The 21,237-nt window shown below is 52.1% G+C and overlaps 2 protein-coding genes across 3 annotated transcripts; one reads left to right on the plus strand and one right to left on the minus strand.

Moving 5' to 3' along the window:
* Window positions 1-359: 359 nt before the first annotated feature.
* Otop2 (otopetrin 2) lies at window positions 360-10,974 on the minus strand. Its single transcript, XM_008831446.1, has 8 exons — window positions 10,914-10,974; window positions 10,427-10,603; window positions 9,897-10,242; window positions 8,913-9,049; window positions 7,283-7,341; window positions 6,781-6,914; window positions 3,560-4,437; window positions 360-826 (listed from the first exon to the last, which is right to left on the minus strand). Exons 3-8 carry the CDS (start codon window positions 10,207-10,209, stop codon window positions 656-658), a joined length of 1,692 nt encoding a protein of 563 aa, XP_008829668.1. The 5' UTR covers window positions 10,210-10,242; window positions 10,427-10,603; window positions 10,914-10,974; the 3' UTR covers window positions 360-655.
* Window positions 10,975-11,434: 460 nt separating this feature from the next.
* On the plus strand, window positions 11,435-16,718 carry Ush1g (USH1 protein network component sans). Of its 2 annotated transcripts, XM_008831447.2 has the most exons (3): window positions 11,435-11,852; window positions 14,028-15,245; window positions 16,634-16,718. In XM_008831447.2, the coding sequence occupies exons 1-3, from the start codon at window positions 11,689-11,691 to the stop codon at window positions 16,635-16,637; spliced, it is 1,386 nt and encodes a 461-aa protein (XP_008829669.1). In that variant the 5' UTR covers window positions 11,435-11,688; the 3' UTR covers window positions 16,638-16,718. The 2 variants fall into 2 exon arrangements, with proteins under 2 accessions (XP_008829669.1, XP_008829670.1); XM_008831448.1 differs by lacking the exon at window positions 16,634-16,718 and having other exon boundaries at window positions 14,028-15,249.
* Window positions 16,719-21,237: the final 4,519 nt, after the last annotated feature.

A 21,237-nucleotide genomic window follows, 5' to 3' on the forward strand; every position in this document is an offset into this window, starting at 1 on the left:
CTCCCAGTCACCCTGTTATTCATTGTTTAGAGAGTCTGCAACTCAGATTCAGCTCACCAGGTTTGAGACCTCAGCTAGGTGTGGTGGTGCATATTTTCAATCACAACACCCAGGAGCCAGAGGCAGGTGGATCTCTGTGAGATCAAGGCAAGATCAGCCTGGTCTACATAGTGAGTTCCAGGCCAGCTGAAGTTACAGAGAGACCCTGTCTCAAAAAACAAACAAAAAAGAGTGTGAATTCTGAAAACCTTGAATCTTCCTAATTCAGATCACCAAATTCTTCTCCTGTGACCATCTCAGGTGAGGCCGCTGAGTCAAGAAGTGAGGGACAAGGGGGTGATCTGCAAATTTATTGGTTCCCAGCTCCACACACTGCTCTGGCCAGGCTGCAAGGTTGGGATTAGGGTGAGCCTGCACTTCTAAACCCTGCTCCTAGGAATGATGCAGGGAGAGATCTTCCTGCCTTGATTGCCCCAAGTCCCAGGGAGATATATATAGGGGTAGATGGGCATGTCCTGATTTTGATTTAAAAATTCATCCTGGAAAAATAAATTTTTGTGAAAATTCCAGTCTGGGGCTGGCAGGGAGTGATTGCCAGCCTGGGGTTCATTCCCAGAGGGGCTGGGGTTCCTTCACTATGTCTCTGTGTGAAACTTCAGGACAGCACGTAGACCTCCAGCAGGCTGGAGACAGCATGCATGCGGTAGAAGATGCCGAAAGGCAGGCAAATGTTCACGATAGCCGCCCAAAGGGAGTAGCCGTAGAAGTCCACCTCCACAGTGTTGCTGAAGTGCGGGCGGGCACCAAAGGCAGGCATGATCCACAGCTGTGTGGGGAGAGGCGTGCATCAGGAGACGACCCAAGGTACACTTGCTGTCATTTTTTTTTTTTTTTTTTTTTTTTTTTTTGCTGGGCATGACTGTGGGCTCCCAGACTTCTACTTTGGTGGACACTGAGGGCTGTCATGCAGTGGTGAGCTCTAACATCTTGACATGGCCGGGCACTCTCTAAGGAGCTCAGAAAGTATGCCTGACTAAACTGGCCCACTTCTAGGCCAGGGATCCATCTGCGGTCACCCCTCCTATCTTCTTATCCAGACCCAGGCCAGATAGCTTCAATAGATGACATAAGAAATTGGCCCAAACAGCTAAATCAGCAGCTGACCAGATGTGTGCTTGGGTGTTGGTGGGAGAATCAATCAGGCCCAGGGAAGGAGGTTCAGGGCTCAGCCAGAAGGCTATCCTACGCCGACCCTCCTCCAGTTCTACCCACTTGCACCCTTCCAGATGTGGGAGGGGTCAGAGGCTATAATCCTGCTTCACCTCTAGGTTGGAGCTCAGGCCTTTTGGGTGTGGGATATGAGACAAAGGACCAAGCCTTTAAGGCTAGCCTCACCCCTACCCCAATTCACTTCATTCTTGAGAACATTACAGCCCCCTTCTGAGTCCATTTCCATCCTAGAAAGTGAGAGATGGTGCTGCCAGAAGAGACTCAGGCTCAGATACTTGGAGCAAGAACAGCTTCTTGGAAGGTTGCTCTTAGCTTCTAAGCCAGGACTGGTGGAAAGTGAGAGTGGGGCCCAAGCAGGGAGTCCATACACCAATGTGGGCCCCAGACACAATAAGGTTTTGAGCCTTACTGTTTCTCCCAGTAAGGCTAAACTTGGTGACCACATTTTTTTTTCTTTAAGCTAAAATTGACTATTGACATCTGCATGGGTCATATTCCCAGCCTGAGGATATGCCTGCAGTAAAGAATCTTCTAAAATATTAGGGATATTCTTCTACTGGAGGGAATAGTCAAAGTGGATGTTTTTATATTGAGCCAAATTTCATTAGAGATTTTTTTTTCATTTTATGTGTATGCGTGTGTTGCCTGCATGTAGGTCAGTGCACCTGTGTCGTGCAATGCCCACGGAGGTCAGAAGAGGCTGTCAGATAACCTGGGACTGGAGTTATGGATAGTTGTTAGCTGCCATGTGGGTGCTGGGATTCGAACCTGGGTCTTCTGCAAGAACGACCAGTGTTCTTAACCACTGAGCCATCTCTCCAGCCCCAGAGATTTTTTTTTCCTGCTTGAGATGCTCAGTTATCCCTTAGTGTACATAGGGGCTTGGTTCCATTACTTGCCCTAGAAGCAATCTTTTCAGGGTACCAGCATGCTGGGATGTTCATGTCCCTTATATAAAATGATGTGATATTTGTATATAACCTACATACATCCTCTTGTTTTTTATTATTTCTATTTTATGCATATGAGTGTATTGCCTGCATGTGTGTAAGTGCACCCGTGTCATGCAATGCTTGCAGACATCAGAAGAGGGTGTCAGATCCCCTGGAACTGGAGTTAAATCATTAGTTTTTTTTTGTTTTGTTTTGTTTTGTTTTTTGTTTTTGTCTTTTTGAGATAGGTTCTTTCTGTAGCCTTAGCTGGCCTGGAACTCACTATGTAGACCAGGCTGGCCTTGAACTCACAGAGATCCACCTGCCTCTGCTGGGATTAAAGGCGTGTGCCATCATGCCCAGCAGAGTTAAACCATTGTTATCTGCCACATGGGTGCTGAGAATCAAACCAGGGTCCTCTGCAAGAGCAGTCAGTGTTCTTAACCACTGAACCATCTCTCCAGTCCCACATAGATCCACTTGTATATGTGAAATTATCTCTCGATTACTGTATTCACAATATGCAAATTTTAAGTAAATAGTTGATATCTTGTACTGTTTAAGGGTTAACAGCAAGAAAAAAATCTATGTGCTCAATAAGGATGGAAGTTTTTCCCTTAATATTTTCCACCTGAAGGTTGGGCGAATCCTGGGACATGGAACCTGCAGACCCAGAGACTCTCTGTCTCCCCAGGTACATGTTTCTATATCAGAGATTTCTATGCTGGAGAGCCTGTCTACATTGGGTGTTGCTGTGTTGGGTGTAGCTATGCTAGGAATGTTTTTCCTTGGGGGTGTCCCCTCATTATGAGGGTTTCTGCTCTGGGGTATTTCCATGCAGGGAACATACTTTAACTGGGTAAAGGCTGTCACTTTTAGTAGTTGGCTTTACCAAGTCATTGGGGAGGCAGCTGTCGTACATACCCCTCTTCCCAGCCAAGCCCTCCATTGTATCCTGCCCTAGCTACCTCCTGCCAGACTGCTCACACTTATGCTGATCTCTGCTACTTCCTGATGGTGTTCCAATTATTCCGAGAAACAGGCAGGTCACAAGATCCCAAGAATGGTCACACCTCCCACTTGGTAGTCACGCCCTCACCCTCCACATCAGCTTTCAGCTCCCTCTCACCTCTGCCCAGCCCCCAAGTCAGTTTTCCCTGGGAGCCCTCCATTGGCTGCTTACATGCCAGAGGGCTGGGGCTGCATTCTGTTTGAGTGCCCTGAAATGTTGTTAGCATGAAGCTGCAGCTAGCACTCTCTGAACTTGTTCCTGTGTAAGATTCTGGAGTGAGGCCCAGGGCAAGACAGAGAGGGTTAAGTGAACAACTCCCACCCCCAGCATCCATTCTCGGTCTCCTCTACCCCCCCCCCACTCACCCTCATTCCCAGCTACTCACAATGATATTGCAGAGTAGGAGAAACAAAGAGATGTCTTTTAGGCACCGACGTCGCCAGTGGCACCTAGGGGCTGAAATGATGGCCACTGCCTCCTGAGAACTTTCTGGGTTGGGGCTGACCAGCCTGGGAGTGGGTGGGCAGGCAGGTAAGGTATGGAGGGCATCCAGATTGTTGAAGGTGAGACCTTGGCAAGGCTCCTTGGGGGGCATCTCATGAGGTTCAGCCCCAGGTGGTCCCCGGTGGAGGCTCTCGATGATGAACACATTCTGGAAGGTGTGCTGGGCGATCACGAGCAGAGCATGTGCCAAGTTGAGTGCCCCCAGGAGGTCCTTGGGTGTGCCCACCACGACAGCTACGATAGAGTAGTAGGAGATGGCATACTGGCCCAGGGCGGCACCCATCAGCAAGGCCACGTCCAGGGTACGTGTGGGGTTCTTATGGTGGTCCATGGCCCGGCGGTCGAAACGGTAGATAACTGAGCCACTCAGGCTGACCAAGGTCATGAGCCCCAGACAGACGATATTGAAGCTGTAGTAGGTAACTAGGGCCTGCTGGGTGTGGTCTCTCTCTCCGCTCACCTGGACTTCATAGACGATGAAGACAGCCAGCCCTACCACAAAGAGGAGCAGCCCTAGGATTGGGCCGGCAAAAAAGGTCTCCCGGAAGAGGCTGACCCGGGATAGTGTGTGGCCGTGGCCTTGGGTGGAGGCCAGCAGCCTGCCCACGTTCTTCCACATTACATAGAGCATAGTGGAGGCAAAGAGGCTGTACTCGATGTTGAAGGGATACAGGTAGAAGTAGCCCTGCTGGAAGATCTGGCAGATGGCCGTGCTGCAGGGACATGGGTCTCTTCCACCTGTGCTCCCTGCACTTTCTCCTGTGGAGAGAGGGACACACTGCTGGGCTCTGCCCTCCCCTTCTAGACTGTGACAAGTGAGGGCAGGGGTTCTCTCTGCCAGCCACCACTACAGTCCAAAGGCCTTCACAGGGCCTGGCATCTTCATCCACTCCATAATTATTGTGCCAGACACTACATGATACATCAGGGTTCAATTTAAAAAAATTTTTTTCTGGGGCTGGGGAGATGCCTCAGTCAGTAAAGTCCTTGCTGTGCAAGCATACTGACCTAAGTTCGACCCCTAGCACTCATGTAAAAAGCCTGGTGTGGTGGCACATGTCTGTGATCCCAGTGTGGGGAGGTGGAGCCAGGTTGGCCAGCCAATCAAACCGAAGCCGTGGGCTCCAGGTTCCGTAAGAGAACTTGTCTCAAAAAACCAGCTGAGTGTGGTGGTGCTCACCTTTAATCCCAGTACTCAGGAGGCAGAGGCACTCTGATCTCTCTGAGTTCAAGACCAGCCTGGTTTGCATAGAAAATTCCAGGCCAGCCAGGGCTATGTAGGGAGACCCTGTCTCAAAACAACAGCAACAACAAAACCAAACTAATGGGACTGGAGAGATGGCTCAGCAGTTAAGAGCATTCGCTGCTCTTGGAGAGGACCTAGATTCAGTTCCTAGCACCCACATGGTAGCTCACAACTACTGTCTATAACTCCAGTTCTAATGGATCTGACATCTTCTTCTGGCCTCCTCCTTCTCCTTCCAGACACACATATGGTGCACAAACATACATGCAAGCAAAACATTTATACATATAAAAATAAAAATAGAGTGTGGTATGGTGGCACAAGCCTTTAATCGCAGCACTCGGGAGACAGAGGCAGGCATAGATCTCTGTGATATTGAGGCCAGCCTGGTCTACATAGTGAGTTCCAGGCCAGCTGGAGCTACAGGGAGACCTTGTCTCAAAAAAAAAAAACCAAAAAATAAAAAATAAATAAAATAAAATAAATATTAAAACCTACAAACAATGGTAAGACAGAGAAACAATTGATAATAACAACAAACATTAACCTCTGGCTTTTACACACTCACATGCACACACACGCATATACCCACAATTCCACATGCACACACACACAAATGTGCATACACATAAACACATACATACTCATACACAATCTTTAAAAAAATCAGAACCACAGATCTGCCCACTACCATTTCTCCAGTCTCTCCCCATCCATAATAAGCTTTGGTTCCCTGAGATGGGTGGGCTCTTGTCCTTTTAGAAGGTGGCTCTCTTGGGAACCCTTAAGTCATTCTTCCCTACAGCTCCTCCAGCATTTGACTGCCAGAGCTCCAGCCTGTGTCCAGACCTCTGTCATGGTACTTTGGATTATATGACACCGAGAGGAATCTTGACTTGGATTTAGAATGCGCTAGGATACTTTGGGTCTCAGCAAATGGCTTTTTTGGCCCCAGAACTATCTCAGCTGGATCTGGGGCTGAAGAAGCTGAGGCTTGTCCTACGGCATGTCCCTCTCTAATGGACCTCTTCCACTTTGCAGTCCCATCTGTTAACATGGCCACATCTCCTGGGCTTTTTGCCCTCAGGATCCTCTGATATGCCAAGTGAACTTTTGTTAGTCCTGCTGGGCTGGGGTCTCCCTGTGAGCTAGGGTCATACTTTCTATTCTTGACACCTCCCTTGTGACAGTGGAGGTCTGTGTGTGTGCAGGTGCCTTAGTTATCTAGTCTGGTCACAGATGGAAGGATCCCTAGAGAAATCCAGAAAACTAGACCAGGGGACTGTAGACCCTGCTCTTTCTTATTGATGGATCTGAATGTTTCAATTTCAGGTTCTGTGATCTTGGGAAGGTGACTTAACCTCCCTGTTGTTAGTTTTTGCTTTTGTGTAAATGGGAATATTATTAGTACACATCTCTAAAGGGAAGTTGTGAGGGTTAAATAGAATATTTAAGGAACTTAGTGCTGAGGTTAGCCATGTGTCCAAATTATGTCATTATGACTGTTGCTGTTTTGGAATGGTTTCTCACCTTTCTTCCCAGGCTGGAAAGTCTGAGCCATTCACCTCCCTTCTCCACCCCTAGTTTGATCACTTTTGCCCTTTCTTCTGGAAGCTCGGGCTTCCTTCTTGGTGGGATGGAGACCTGACTGCACCCTTAAGGATGAGGAAATACCCAGCAGTCCTGTTCCTTGTCACCTATACCCACACTTCTGAGACAGCCTGCAGTGGGAGGAGGCCCCTGGCTTCCACTTTTATCTCCGCACCCTTGCAAAGGCATGGTTGACTGACTATAAATGCACAAAGCTCCCATCGAAGGCCTGGCAGCCACAGGGCCAGGGCTAACAGGGAACTCACGGTCAGGGGAGAGGCGGGTGTGACTGGTGTTGCCAAGAGAGTCGCTGTAAGAGTGGGCCTGGTGCACAGACTCATCCACGACAGCAGCCATCCAGATGGCCAGGTTGGTGGTAAGGGTGAGCATGAGCCCACACCTGTTTCAGAGTGGGGATGGGGAGAATAAAAGGCTCATGAGTCTCTGACTCCTGGCAAGGCAGGGGGGTTGGGAGTCCTCCTGAGAGATGGGATTAAACAGACCCCAGTGAACATGGGAGCTGAGCTTGGAAGGAAGGCTCATCCTAAAGGACTGCCATCCAAGAGAGGACAAACAGGTGTCCAGAGACTCAGGCCCTTCTAGGGGAAAGGGCACAGCACAGGTAACAGAAAGCAGGAGGACAAAGAGGAAGGGGTGGCTGAAACCCCACCCAGGAATTAAAGAAAAGAGCCGCACCCAGGATGCCAAGCCTTTTCTATCATGCCAGGTGAGCTCCTGGGAGCACAGACATTGAGCTGCGGTTCTTACCGGGTCAGGTCCAGGTGGGCATGTATACAGTCTTTAGCAGAGACCCAGAGAAAGTAAGTCTGCATAGAGAGAGGGGGCAGGCTCAGTATTGTGTACAAGGGCTAACCTCTAGATCCCACCCAGTCCACACTCACGCCCAGTATGACGTTCTCTCTACCCCAGGAGCCCTTATACTAACTGACTGGGTTTATTTTAGCTTTACAAAGGAGACTGAGAATAATTTACCTTTCTATTCTATGGTGCAGCTTGTATAAAAATAGTGTCTCTCTGTTCCTTAAAGGTTGGGAAAATGTAACCTGTGAGACACTTTCATCTTGATGAGTTTGGAGGGGTGGTGAGCGATAGAGGGGCAAAAGTTTTGACTACCAATCCAGGCATGGTGGCACATGCTTTTAATCCCAGCACTCAGGAGGCAGAGGCAGGCAGATCTCTGTGAGTTTGAGGTCAGCCTGGTCTTCATAGTGAGTTCCAGGCCAGCTGGGGCTACAGAGGGACCCTATCTCAAAAAGACTGAAAAAAAAAGTTTTAACTACCAAGTTATTTATTTCCAGGAGCAAGGTCAGCCTCAGGTTAGGTCTTGCTCAAGGTAGAAAGAGTGTTTGGTGATTTTTTTTTCTCTTTGAGACAGCATCTCACTCTAGCTTAGGCTGGCCTCCATCCAGCTCACTGTGTAGCCAAGGATGGTCTTGAATTGCTGAGATGACAGACAAGTAACACCATGCCCAGTTCCTCTGGTACTTTTCCACCTTTTTGTTCACATTCCCTGATCATCCTCTTCCTTACTGGCCTTAAAGGCCTTGCCCTCATCTCACTGCCTCTAAATTCCTGCAATGGAAGCTATCTATGTGGGGGTATTTGTGTGTTCATTTTCCCAGCCTATTCTTTAAGCTTATGAAATGTAAAAAACTAAAACTACTTTAAGTTTCATAACCAAACATATGTGGAGCTGTGGACATCTGGGCGGCAGGGGGATGCTGCAAGGCAGGGCGCCATCCCATGGCCATCCTGGTTGTACTAGAAGGTGAGGCTCTCTTCTGGTCTCATACAAGAATAGTCCTGCCTCAGCTCAATCAGATCTTTCATAATGATCTTTACGCAACACATTAAAAAAGAAAATGAGAGCCAGGTGTGTGTGCTGGTGGCTGGGAATGGAAGCCAGAGGATCAGGAGTTCAAGGCTAGCCTGGGCTGCATAATGTGCGGTCAAAAAAGAAAAAAAAAAAAGGAAAAGAAAAGAAGTTGAACTTGTCTGAAAAAAATCCTAGTTACAGGATGCCCTAACTCTTAAACAAATATCAAACACACAAAAAAGCTACAACCCTGATGGTGGCCACAGTATGACCCTGGGCAGAGACTGCTGCCCTCCATGGACATCCAAGGAGGGAACATCAGGTTTAACAGACAGGACCAGCTGTCACAACTTGCACCTCCTAGGTCTTAGTTCCTGGTACCACTCGGGTTGAAACAATTGCAGCACCCCTAAGTAGAAGCTCACATTTAGATGCTACTTCTACGTTTATGGGCTCATGTGATTCCTACTACGGTCCGATTCAATTTTCTTAATCCCTAGGGTGGAAGAAGGTATGGGGCTCAGATCTCTTTTCCCTTGCCAAGCATTGGCTCTTTCCCACCTGGACAATAACAAACACAGCCTGAATGATGGGGTGCAGGATCTTGATGGCTGACTGGCATTCAAAGAAACTGGAATAGTAGCCGGTCTTGAAGACGTCCATGACGAGAGTGCAGATCCCAAACAGCACCAGCCCACCTGGAACCAGGGCCAGCAGGGGGATGTTGTCAGAGAAGAAGGGGAAAGGCTTGGTGGGTGGAGGATAGGCCTGAAGATGTGTGGCTAGATGGACCGGTGTAGGGAATAGGTGAAGGAAGGAAGGATGGCTGAGTGGATGAGTGGATGGATGAATAGATGAATGGGTGGGTGGGTGGAAGGATGAGGGCATGAATGAACAGGTCATTGGATGGATGGGTGAATGGATAAGTGGCGAGGGTGAGGGAAGGATGAATGGATGGTGAACTGGCAAACTGAAGGGCTGAAAGTGGATGGAAGATGAGTGCATGATTGACCAGGAAGATGGATGGACATCCAGTGTCCTCCTCCTAGAGACTGAACAGGTAAGGAGAAGGGTTCTGGATGGACTCTGCCAGCTGCTGTGGTCTGTTTTTCTTTCTTTCTTTTTTTTTTTTTTTTTTTTTTTCATTATAAGCATTTGACCCCCCCTTTCCAATTTTTTTTTTTTTTTTTTTTTTTTGGTCTTTTTGAGACAGGGTCTCCCTGTAGACCAGGCTGGCCTTGCACTTACAGAGATCTGCCTGCCTCTGCCTCCCAAGTACTGGGATTAAAGGAGTGAGCCACCACACCCTGCTCTCTCTCCAATCTTTAGACAAGACAAAGAAGCTCCTTCATCCCTCTCTTCATCCTCAAGGACCCCTTTCCCTCTTTCTATCCCTCCCACTGCATCTCACCCCAGGGGACTCTTCTCACCATGAGTCACATCACTCCTCCCAGAGAGCTTCCCACCTGTTTACTCAAACTCACACTTTGCAGGTTCTCCACAAGCATGGGCCCACCCCACCCTTGTCCCCAACTCCCTGGGCACCTCGGAGCCAGATGGGCCCAGCATGCGCATCCCGATAGGGCACCGCATCCGGGCAGCGCGAAGTGCGGAGGAGGTAAAAGATTATCCACAGAGCAGCCAGTAGCATCATGGTTGTGAGCAGCGCGAACACGTCGGTATCATACACGGCCACTTTGTTAAAGGCGCCTCCACTGATGAGCGTGCAGGCCAACAACAGCACGTTCACCGCCAGCAGCACAGACAGCAGGCGGCCGCCTTTTTTCCACACCTCACGGGGGCCGGTCCGAGGCGCCGGCAGGCTCTCATTGGGGTGCGGGACCAGTTCCTCCGACATGGTGGGGGCGACTGGCAGAGGCTGAAAGGATCACTGTGCGGGGGGTGGGGGGGAAACAGTGAGGACAGGACTTCAGGTCAACTCAGAGCTTGCATTTCTCTAATTGGACAAGAAAGCCACGGGAAAGAAAAGGGAAGCTTTGGCACCAGGTCAGACCCGGTCCGAGGTGCCATTTCCCAAATCCCACAGTCCCCTGGGGGTGGGGGGAGGGACGCACCTGCTTGGGCCCGGGGCCGCCACGGAGTTGGGGGTCAGGGGGTGGTGAGCGTCTTCTCTCTCCCACGCTGGGCTGGACGGGTGCTTTATACCCGAGAGGGCAGAGTGATTTACAGCCGCAAGACCTGGGCTCCATAAACCTCTCAGTCCCACTCACATGATCCATCTTTTCTCCGAGCTGAATTTAGGGAAGCCAGATAAGGTGAGATTTATATTTACCTGTTAAGATTCTCCCTCCCCACCACCCATGACGCGGCCAGGCTCGGGCGTGGTCCCACACTGCGGCATCCAGAGGGTCCTCTGCCTCCAGCATCCACCGCAACCGGGTACCCAGCGATCGTGCGGGTCAGAGTCCACGGAGCTGATGCCCAAGAGACCCCTTCCCAGTGCCCAGCAGCACCTAGACGCCCTGGCAGCTTTGCCTCAGCCTATACCTTGGATCTCGCTCGCTGCCCTGAGACAGGGACACCAGCTCCCCTGTTCCCCACCTGCCCTCAGAGTGATCCAAAGTTCCTTCTTCCTTTACTCCCACTACTGCTGTCCTCGGTGCTGGCTGGATGCTTCAAAGTCGGGATGCTGTACCCAAGTTCCCAAGCCGTGCGCACAGCCGGCTTGCAGTCCTCCCGCGCCCCCTGCTGGAGAGTTCCAGAAACCCCACGCTAGGGGGATGGCCCGCCGTGTCCTGCTCGTGGATGGTCCTGCGGTGAGTCCTTATACTCCTCTAGGCCCACTGTCCCTGGAATCAGGGCTGCTTCTCTACCCTACCTCGAGACACCCCTTTCCAGCCCTTGGCCCATTTCTTTTGACGAGTGGAGAAATCAGGAAGCGCAGCGCCCGAAGCTCTGTTGAGGACAAATTCCCACATGTCCCCAACCAAACTAGGCCTCAAGGGGCGCAACACTGGGGTGGGCACTTTTGGGGAGACAGAGGGAGAGAAGGAGAGAGGGCGAGGCTTCACTCGAGTCACCCCTGTGTGCCAAGAAGCATGGCGTTTAGGACCCAGGGGAAGCCCCGGGGCGCCTCCCTGGGCAGCTGGAGATCCCCCCCTCCGCCCCGCCCTCTCCGGTGAGCGGCTCAGATGTCCCACTAGCCTAGCCGCGGCTCTGGCACTCCGCACCCTCCATCTGCGGCAGCAGGGGCTGGCAACCCTGGCCCCTGCCCGGCCCCCTCCCTCAACCCCATGCCTCAGCCCTAACCCCACTGCTCTCCCCCTCGGGGGACATTTCCCTGTGCCCCTTGCCCGCCCCGTCCAAGTCTGACGCCATGAACGACCAGTACCACCGGGCTGCCCGGGATGGCTACCTGGAACTCCTCAAGGAGGCCACCCGGAAAGAACTGAATGCCCCTGACGAAGACGGCATGACCCCCACCCTCTGGGCTGCCTACCATGGCAACCTAGAATCACTGCGACTCATCGTGAGCCGTGGGTGAGTATTCCCTTTATTCAGCCAAAAGGGGACCAAGATGAACCTCCTGGAGCCCAGTCCTCCAGACCTCATGGCTTATCTGCTCTCTCCCCTGAACTGCTCTCTTCCCCTCCACCCTAAGGTGGGGTGGTGGAGCCTGGCATGCCTCGGAGAGAGGGAGACACACACCACACACTTGAAAGGGAGCATCAGCTGAGGCATGTGACATTTGTGACCTGAATGTGGGGCTGAGAGGAAAGGAAGTGGGATTTGGGGGATTCATGATTGTAGGAGGGCAAAGATGGGAAGCATTTCTAGGTTAGGGGCACATGGAATCAAGAATAAAGGGTAAGTGGGAGACAGAGAGAAAACTGAGATGTCTCCAAGAGCCTAGAAAACATGACGAGGAAGAAGGGACCTTCACTGCCCACTCCCCAGCCTAGGAGCCAAAGCATCCATGGCTTCCACAGGCTGGGTCTCACATTGACCTTTCCCTCACCCCTGCTCAGGCCTGGGATTTATGGGCACTGTCCACAGTACCAAATGTCACTGGTTCAGCCACCTGATTAACTCTCTGCATCCCTCCCACGCTGCAGGACCCAGTAATGGGAGATCATGCTGTGCAGAAAGGGCTTTTCCCCACCCCCATCTTCCCTCTGGAGTTGTCCTGAGGGGGAGGGTGGGTACAGAGTTCAGGGGTTTGAAGGAGGAGTCAAGCAATGTAGGATCCAGGGTCACTGGAGTGGGATGGAGGATGGAGAACTAAATTACATTACTGGAAAATATCTTTCCCACCAACAGTTTGCTAGGACTGGCCTGGATACCAGTGTGACTTGGACAGGAAAAGGATGCCCCAGGAGGGTTCACATGAATGTCCCAGGCTCTGGGGGAAAAGGGCTGGGGCAGGGACTGAGCAGGACTTGGTATTGGGAGTGCCTACAGCCTGAACATATGGTGGGTAGGGGAAAAGCTCCTTCTGTGACTGCTACTTCCGCCTAGCAGCAGGTGGGAACAGTCTGAGATTAGACAGCTGAAGTGGTTAGAGCACTGACAGTGGTACTGTCCCCCTGTCCCTCCATCAGAGAGACTCATGGGAGTCTCATGAAAGGGTCTGTGGGGAGGCGTGCCTTTGGTGCTCTAAACCCCTCAAATTCTACGGAGGAAACATTGGTGCTCAGTGGATGGGAACGATGCTGAGCACCCTTCCCTACGCTGTCTTACAGGGCTTGGCAACTAGTAGGGGAGGCTGAGCAGAGGGGTGTGGGAGAGATGTTGAGACAAGGGAGTTATTCTTCCTCCAGCCTGAGCTGGCCTTGTGGCCTCATTAGTATGGGGCAGAGGCCCTGTGCTAAACCTAGAGAGAGAGGCAAGAATTGTAGAGGAGCCAGCAGGACTTGCACTGGGGGGCAGAGTCTGCTATGGAGGGCATTAGAGGGGGCTACTAGAGGGGGCCTAGTCACCGGGCCTCATAGGGCTCCCAAAGATGTGGCCGCTTCAACAAGGGAGGGCAATACAACCAGGTTGCCAGCCCTCTTCCTCTCCAGTCCTGGCTGCCCCCACAGTCCCCTCCTGGCCCAGGCCAAGACCCAACACCTGCTCTAACACTGGCGTTGCCAGGCCTGGCCCTGCTCCCTACAGACATGGCGGTGCCCACTACAAGCCAGCATGCACCCTCTCACACTCTTTCAGACTTGGGCGGAATGCACACCACCCTCTTGTCCAGTTACCCTATAACACGTGGCTATATTCACTACCGAACCTGCCTAGAGACCCAGACTCAGGCCTCGCCCACCACCTCTCTGGGCCAGCTCCCCGCAGGGCCCATGAATAATTCACTCCTTTCTCTCTGAGCATCAAATATTTATCCCCTGAAATTCCCAGCCCTCAGTTCTCCGGGGGAAGGCCCCGCCCCAGCCCCGCCTTCCAGGTCGCCACGCCCCCTGTGGGTTGGACCATGTTCCCTCCCGGCGTACTGCTGGTGCATCTGTGGATGGCTCAGGCCAGCTGGTCTCCCGGAGTCCCAGAAGTCTGGATCTCAGTCCCAAGGTTCCTTTAGGGGATGGTATGCTGCAGGCGGCCCAAGGCGCTCACAAGATCTGGGGCTTTCCCTTCTTCTGGCCTTAAACCTCCAGCCAGACCCCATGGTTTGACTTGCTAAGAGGACTCATCCTTCCTCCCCACGTGCTGTCCCTGCAGGGGTGACCCGGATAAGTGTGACATCTGGGGCAACACACCCCTGCATCTGGCAGCTTCCAATGGCCATCTGCACTGCCTGTCCTTCCTGGTGTCCTTCGGGGCCAACATCTGGTGTCTGGACAATGACTACCACACGCCGCTGGACATGGCCGCCATGAAGGGCCACATGGAGTGCGTGCGCTACCTGGACTCCATCGCAGCCAAGCAAAGCAGCCTCAACCCTAAGCTGGTTGGCAAGCTGAAGGACAAGGCCTTCCGCGAGGCGGAGCGGCGCATCCGCGAGTGCGCCAAGATGCAACGCAAACACCACGAGCGCATGGAGCGGCGCTACAGGCGCGAACTAGCTGAGCGCTCTGACACGCTCAGCTTCTCCAGCCTCACGTCCAGCACCCTGAGCCGCCGGCTGCAGCACCTGACGCTGGGCAGCCACCTGCCCTACTCGCAGGCCACGTTGCACGGTACGGCCAAGGGCAAGGCCAAGATCCAAAAGAAGCTGGAGCGGCGCAAGCAGGGCGGCGAGGGCACCTTCAAGGTGTCCGAGGACGGACGCAAAAGCGTCCGCTCGCTCTCAGGCCTGCAGCTGGGCAGCGATGTGATGTTTGTGCGCCAGGGCACCTACGCCAACCCCAAGGAGTGGGGCCGCGCCCCTCTCAGGGACATGTTCCTCTCGGATGAGGACAGCGTCTCCCGTGCCACGTTGGCCCCCGAGCCTGCTCACTCGGAGGTCAGTACCGACTCAGGTCACGACTCCTTGTTTACCCGCCCGGGTCTGGGTACCATGATGTTCAGAAGGAACTACTTGAGCAGCGGGCTGCAGGGGTTGGGCCACGAGGATGCGGGCCTGGAGGGGGCAGGCACACCGCGGGGTCGGCTGCAGAGCTCTCCCAGCCTGGATGACGATAGTCTGGGCAGTGCCAACAGCTTGCAGGACCGCAGCTGCGGGGATGAGCTGCCCTGGGACGAGCTGGACTTGGGACTGGACGAGGACCTAGAGCCCGAGACCAGCCCGCTGGAGACCTTCCTGGCCTCGCTGCACATGGAGGACTTCACGGTCCTCCTGCGGCAGGAGAAAATCGACCTGGAGGCGCTGATGCTTTGTTCTGACCCCGACCTCCGCAGCATCAGCATGCCCCTGGGGCCGAGAAAGAAGATCATGGGGGCGGTGCGGAGGCGGAGGCAGGCGCTGGAGCGCCCACCCGCCCTGGAGGATACAGAGTTGTGAGTGCCAGTCTGGGGGAGGGCAGATCTACCTTTTCAGAAATGGAAGGGGCAATGCCCTGTATAAAATCTAAGCTGCTATCGATAACAATAGGTCCCCATTATTATATTTATCACCGCCTCAGAAAAAAGCTGCCAATTTAATAATTGGAGGCATTTTTTTTTAATCACAGTTGATGTAAAGACACTTAATTCTGTGGTTACCCAAGTGAGGAAAATGGGTGTCTTGATGCCGATAAGATACTGTTATAGCAATCATAGCTAGGGTGTTGTTTGTTTGTTTGTTTTGTTTTGTTTTTTCCTTTTTGGTTTTTTTGAGACAGGGTCTCCCAGGCCCCAGCTGGCCTGGTTTCACTATGGAGACCAGGCTGGACTTGACCTCACAGAGGGCCGCCTCCCTCTGCCTCTGGAGTAATTCATGTGCCACCAAGCCGGCACAGATTTTTTTTAATGTGCATGGTTTGTGTATACAACCCCAGGAGGCCAGAAGAGGGTGTCAGATCCCTGGAACTGGAGTTTCTTGGAACTGAACCTGAGACCTCTGCAAGAGCAACCAGTGCTCTTAACCACTGAGCTTTCTCTTTTGAGTCAGGGTCTCATGTAGCCCAAGTTGGTCTTGAACTTGCTGTGTCACTGAGGATGACCCTGAACTGAATTGCCTACCTCTACCTTCCAAGTGTGGGGAACCAAACCCAGGGCTTTGTGCATGCTAAGCTAGTGCTCTACCAACTGAGCTGCATCCCCAGCCCCACAGCTCGGATGTTTTAGAGCCCAGCCACCCCCAGTGTAAACAGATGGACACAAGGAGGCTCAAGGGTTAAAGTTCAACCCATGCCCTGCTGCTGCTTAGTGCTAAGATGGCCTGATCTTGGGCTTGGGTGGCTCTGGAAACTGGGAGAATGTAACTGCACTGAGATGGAGGGTGTGGTAGCCAGCAGGTCTCCTCAACTGCTCATACCCTCAAGGCAGAAATGTTTTTACCTGCTGTTCTCAAGCCCTACTCCCAACAGGTCTAACAGCAAACCGTCTAGAGACACAATTGTATTTTTTTAAAAAGCCATTGTAGCTATCCAAGGCTTGTCACTATAACAGCCCTCTCATTGGCCAAACCCTCCCCTCCCTTCCCCACAGCATCCCATGAGTCCAGCAAACATTGCCCTTCCATTTGCTATCTATGGCCTTTCCCCTAAGTACCTGGGATAGGGGTGGCTATGGGGAAGCAGTCTGCTCACAATTAAGGGACTGGGGGAGTCAGTATCCCCCATCCCTGACCATCAATCTGCCAAGAGATGGGAGGCTGTCATCAAAGTGACTGGACTTAGAGAGGGAAATGAGGTCTTCAAAGGCTGTCTTCTAAAGCTAGGTTCTGTCTGATTCTTCCTCCACAGATAAAAGGAATGCCTCTCCTCAGACCAAAGTAAATTGCAAGTTGCCATAACCCATGGTGGGGCCAGGAGGTCCTCACAGTTGCCAGCCCTGAAGTCCTTTCCCTAGAAGCAAGAGTCACACTCCCTTGAAATCGTGTCCATACCCTGAAGCTGAGTGTGGCCTGAAGGAACACACGCCAGTTCTGAGGGATTTTAGGGCCACCTTCATTGAGAAGCCTTGAATTACCAGAGGATTTGTGGAAGGCCAGCCCCAGAGAGAGGTCAGGGGCTGATTGGCCCTGGAGCTTAGAAGATATCAGAGGTGGATCAGAAGTGGGGTGAGGGGAAGACACAACCTGTCTCAGGTACATCACATGTCTCACATATTCTCCCCAATCTTTCTTGGTGGGGTTCGTGTTCTTTCTCAGGCTGTAAACTTACTTGCTTCCTACTTACTATAAGGGAAGAGTTTGGGTACCCTTCTCCCCTATATATCACAGAAAGGAGGTTCCCCAACCAGACTCTTCAGCCAAATGCCTGGCCTTTCAGTTCCCAGCACATTCCCCACTCCCACAAAAAGGCCAGTTTCTCTCTCCTTCACCCACTGGCCATGTCCTCAGCTAGAAAGAGACGCTGGGGTGGGCTGGAGTAACTGGCACCCTTCCCAGCTCATTCTGGGAGCCTAGCCTGTCTTCCTTAGCCCAACCCTTCTCCACTGTGCTGCCAGAGAGCCGGGGGGGGGCAGATGAAAGGTGCTAGAGCCAGTGTTGTGGCCCCCTGGCCTGGTAGGCCCATTTAGCTGGAGAATGGCATCTACTAGCTGCCTCCAAGTCTCCCAGGCCCAGACAGACAGAGGCTAGACACAGTCAATGTTGGGCCCAGTGTGGAAAAGTTCTGTGAGAGGGACACTGGAGGATGTACAGGCTCTGAATTGCTGACTGTACTCAGGCCCCCAGGGCTGTGTGTGTGTGTGTGTGTGTGTGTGTGTGTGTGTGTGTGTGTGTATGTTGGGGTTGGCCTGGATTTCCCTCAAGGCCTGAAGGGGCCTGGGCTGCCTCATGATTCCACATGGATCATGGAGCACTGAGAGTTCACTGTGCTTGCAGCTCTGTGGTGGTGTTGACACCAGGCCAGCTCAGAGGTCCTAAGTGTGTCCTCAGAGCTTTTCTATCACACCAAAACCATTGAGGTGGGCGAGCCTCTCAAGAGCCACATGCATGTGTATTCACATCCATACCCTCTTCCTTGTTAGTAGTGGACCCCCTCCTCTGTGACTCCAGCTTGGAAAGCAGGGAGCATGCCACAGCCTCCAGATCCTCCCAGGTGCCCTGGACTGGGCAGGGGAGAGAGTTTACTAAGCTCTCTCTAGTCTATCTGCGTGAGGGCTCCATCCATACACACCCAGTTCTGGGGTGTGAAGGAGGCAGCTCCTTTCCCACCACCACAGCTTTCTTCTTGTTTTCTGGGCCCGAGTCTGGGGCCACCCCCAAGTGCCGACTCATCTTTCTCAGAGCCCCAGGCACTGGCCTTTCTTACTCTTCTTGTCTGTTTACTGCCTCAGCCTCTACTGGTTCTCCCTGTGCTGAGCTGGGACAGACGCTGTGATTTCCACCACTGTACCCCATACCCCCAACCCCTCCCTCAGGCTCATTATAACTTTTATAGAGAATATTCTATACTGATGTTGTGCCTGTTCTGTAATCATTGGGGAGTGGAGAGGGATGGGGTGATAAGAGAGGGTGGGAGTGGAGGGTGGGCCTGTAAGAACTGGGTCTGTTCCTTGGAGGGATCACTCTCAGCATCCCTGGGTCCTTACCCTGCTCTGCTCACTGGCTCGGGATTAAGAGCTGGTGGAGAGAGAGTTGAGAAGAATGGAGCCAGGAGAGTCGCCAGCAGCTGAGGTGGCTCAAGTTCCAGTTCTGGCCTAACAACTGCAGCAGCTAAAGGTGGGATGGCTCTATCTCTTCACGCCAGGCCCCCCCCCCCAACTCTTCCAGAGATGGGCAAGAAGCCATTCCCCTGAGGGTGCCACCTGTCACCCAGGCTCTGAGCGTTCTCATCCCTGGAAAGCCTCCAGCAGGGGTCTCAATTTCTCTCATTACCTCAGCAAGGTCTCTTGGGGTGTCAGAGTCACTGCCCTCTTTTCTCTCAGGGGTAATTCTTCCTAAGTGGGTGGGCAGTGGGCTCTGCTTTCTCAGCCAAGTCTAGGGATATCTTGTTCCATTCCCTAATGATAATCTGCCAAGGGGAGTGCAAGACAGTTCCCACTTCCCAGCACCAATCAGGAAGTTCCATGGCCTGTCAGTGCTGGTGGGTTGCCAAGCAACCATCCAGAGGTTCGAGGTCACCTCCCTCTACTTTAGAGATGAGAAAAACAGATGAGGACCCCAGAAGTGATGGGTCAGACCTAGAACACAGGTCTCCCAGTTGCTGCCACACAATCCTCACACTGGAGCCATTAAACTGACCAAGACCCCATTCGAATCTGGGTTGCACAGTGCATTCGTCTGTGACCCTCCTGATATCTTGATTATTGCACCTACCTCCGGAAGGACCCACTGGTCCTTGCCACAGCTGTCCAGGGGAGAACATGGGGTTGAGGAGAATTTTCAAAGTGGACTGGAACTTTAGTGTCCAGGCAGACACTAACTGGAGGCAGTGGGGGTACGGGTCTCCATGGGCTCGAGGGTAGAAGCGTGGGGTGGCTCCAAGAAGCCTGTAGGAATTTCAAACACAAGCAAAGGGAAAAATTTTACACCCAACTTTTTTGACTCATTGAGCCATAGGGAATATGATCTTACAAAACAGAACTTGGGGGTGGTGAGATGATGGCTCAGTGGGTAAAAGTGCTTCCTTAAAGCCTGGTGACCTGAGTTCGATCCTTGGGATCCATGTGGTAGTAGAAGGAGAAAATGTACACATACACACACAATCACCACATATACAGGTGCACACACCACACACACCACATACATACAACACACACATGCATACAACACACACACCACACACAGGTGCACACACCACACACACCACATACATACAACACACATGCATACAACACACACACCACATACAACACACACATGCATACAACACACATACAACATACACTGCACACACCACATACACACACGCACACCATGCACACACACATACCACACACCACACACACACACCGCACATACCACATACACCACACACCACAACACACATACAACATACACTGCACACACCACATACACACACGCACATACCACACACCACACACACACACCGCACATACCACATACACCACACACTACATGTACACACACACACACACACACACACATATTTTGTTCATAATTCCAGGCAGGTTATGGTCAAAATCCCAAGAGATCTGGATTAAAGAGCTTTGGTTAGACTACTCTGAAGTTAGTGCATTACAAACAAGGTTTCCAATGGTTTTTTGTTTGTTTGTTTTTGGTCTTTTTGAGACAAGTGTCTCCCTGTAACCCCAGCTGGGCTGGAACTTGCTATGTAGACCAAGCTGGACTGGAACTCACAGAGATCTGCCTGGCTCTGCTTCCCGAGTGCTGGGATTAAAGGCGTGCACCACGACCCCTGGCTCAAACAAGGTTACCAATGAGATGGAGGTGGGGTGTGGGATGAATCAGTGTCAGGCAGAGCTCCCTGGTATGTGGCTAACCCTCTCATTTCACAGAGGAGCTGAGACAGGCCCAGAGGGAAGGGGCTGGCCAAAGGACAGCCACAAGGGCAAACAGCTCAGCTCCTGATACAACCTCTCAGCCACCTGTCCCCATGTTATGACTGACTATAGACAGCCATGGCTCCCCTTTCCCCTCAGTGGATGCTGGTAGCAATTTCTTTGAGTTAGGTCCAAGTGAGGAGGTAGCAGGACTCAGGGGACAGCCAGATCTGAACAGCAAAACTGGCCCACCTCCTCCAGCTGTGTGACTTTAGGTGAGTTACTTAACCTCTCTGAGTCTGTTTCCTTATATGTAAAATAGGCATTATAATCATAGTGGTCATCTATAGGTTATTAGGGGGAGTTATAATGCTTAGGAAGCACTGTACAGCCTGATATTTAGTATACCTCAGTTCATAATGATCATGGTTATTGTTGGTCTGAGAAAGGCCCAGGGGGTACCCCTCAGTTGTGATTCCCATATCACCCAGTAGGTAGGTCCTAGGCAATCCCAGAGGGAGGACCAGCCTGCCCTTCAGGCCCTCATCTAAGAACAACAACCCCCACGACACAGATACCCCCACAGCTCTGGGAGGGAGCACTGGAGATACCTTCACTGGACCAGTAGGAGGCTCTGACAACCCAGCTAGTGCCCAGGGAACAGGCATTGACCTGAAGCATCCAAAGGGAAGACTCCAGGGAAGATTTGACATGTTCCTGGGGTGTCCACGGAACTGGGCATCTTTTCTGGAGTTTTCCCCATTGTGCCAGGATCTGAGCTTTAGAATTTGTTGGTTGCTTCCCTTGGAAAGTAGGCAGGTCAGGGTAGGTATTAGCCCAGTTCATAGATGAAGACACTGAGTTTCATAGAGGCTCTCTGACTTGGGTCGCTTAGGCTATCCCTGCCCCTCAGCACCAAGTTGTATGTCTTTTC

The sequence above is a fragment of the Nannospalax galili genome, unplaced genomic scaffold, assembly GCF_000622305.1.
Source record: "Nannospalax galili isolate Female #2095 unplaced genomic scaffold, S.galili_v1.0 scaffold634, whole genome shotgun sequence".
In the NCBI taxonomy this organism is placed as follows: Eukaryota; Metazoa; Chordata; class Mammalia; order Rodentia; family Spalacidae; genus Nannospalax; species Nannospalax galili.

Excerpts from the sequence above, each read along its gene's own strand:
- Otop2 (XM_008831446.1), bottom strand. The coding sequence starts at position 10,209 with ATGTCGGAGGAACTGGTCCCGCACCCCAATGAGAGCCTGCCGGCGCCT. Across the intron at positions 9,050-9,896 it reads TGGGCCCATCTGGCTCCGAG|GTGGGCTGGTGCTGTTTGGG; the intron begins GTGCCCAGGGAG and ends CCCTGGTTCCAG. Across the intron at positions 827-3,559 it reads TCCTACTCTGCAATATCATT|CTGTGGATCATGCCTGCCTT; the intron begins GTGAGTAGCTGG and ends CTCCCCACACAG.
- Ush1g (XM_008831447.2), top strand. The coding sequence starts at position 11,689 with ATGAACGACCAGTACCACCGGGCTGCCCGGGATGGCTACCTGGAACTC. Across the intron at positions 11,853-14,027 it reads CGACTCATCGTGAGCCGTGG|GGGTGACCCGGATAAGTGTG; the intron begins GTGAGTATTCCC and ends CTGTCCCTGCAG.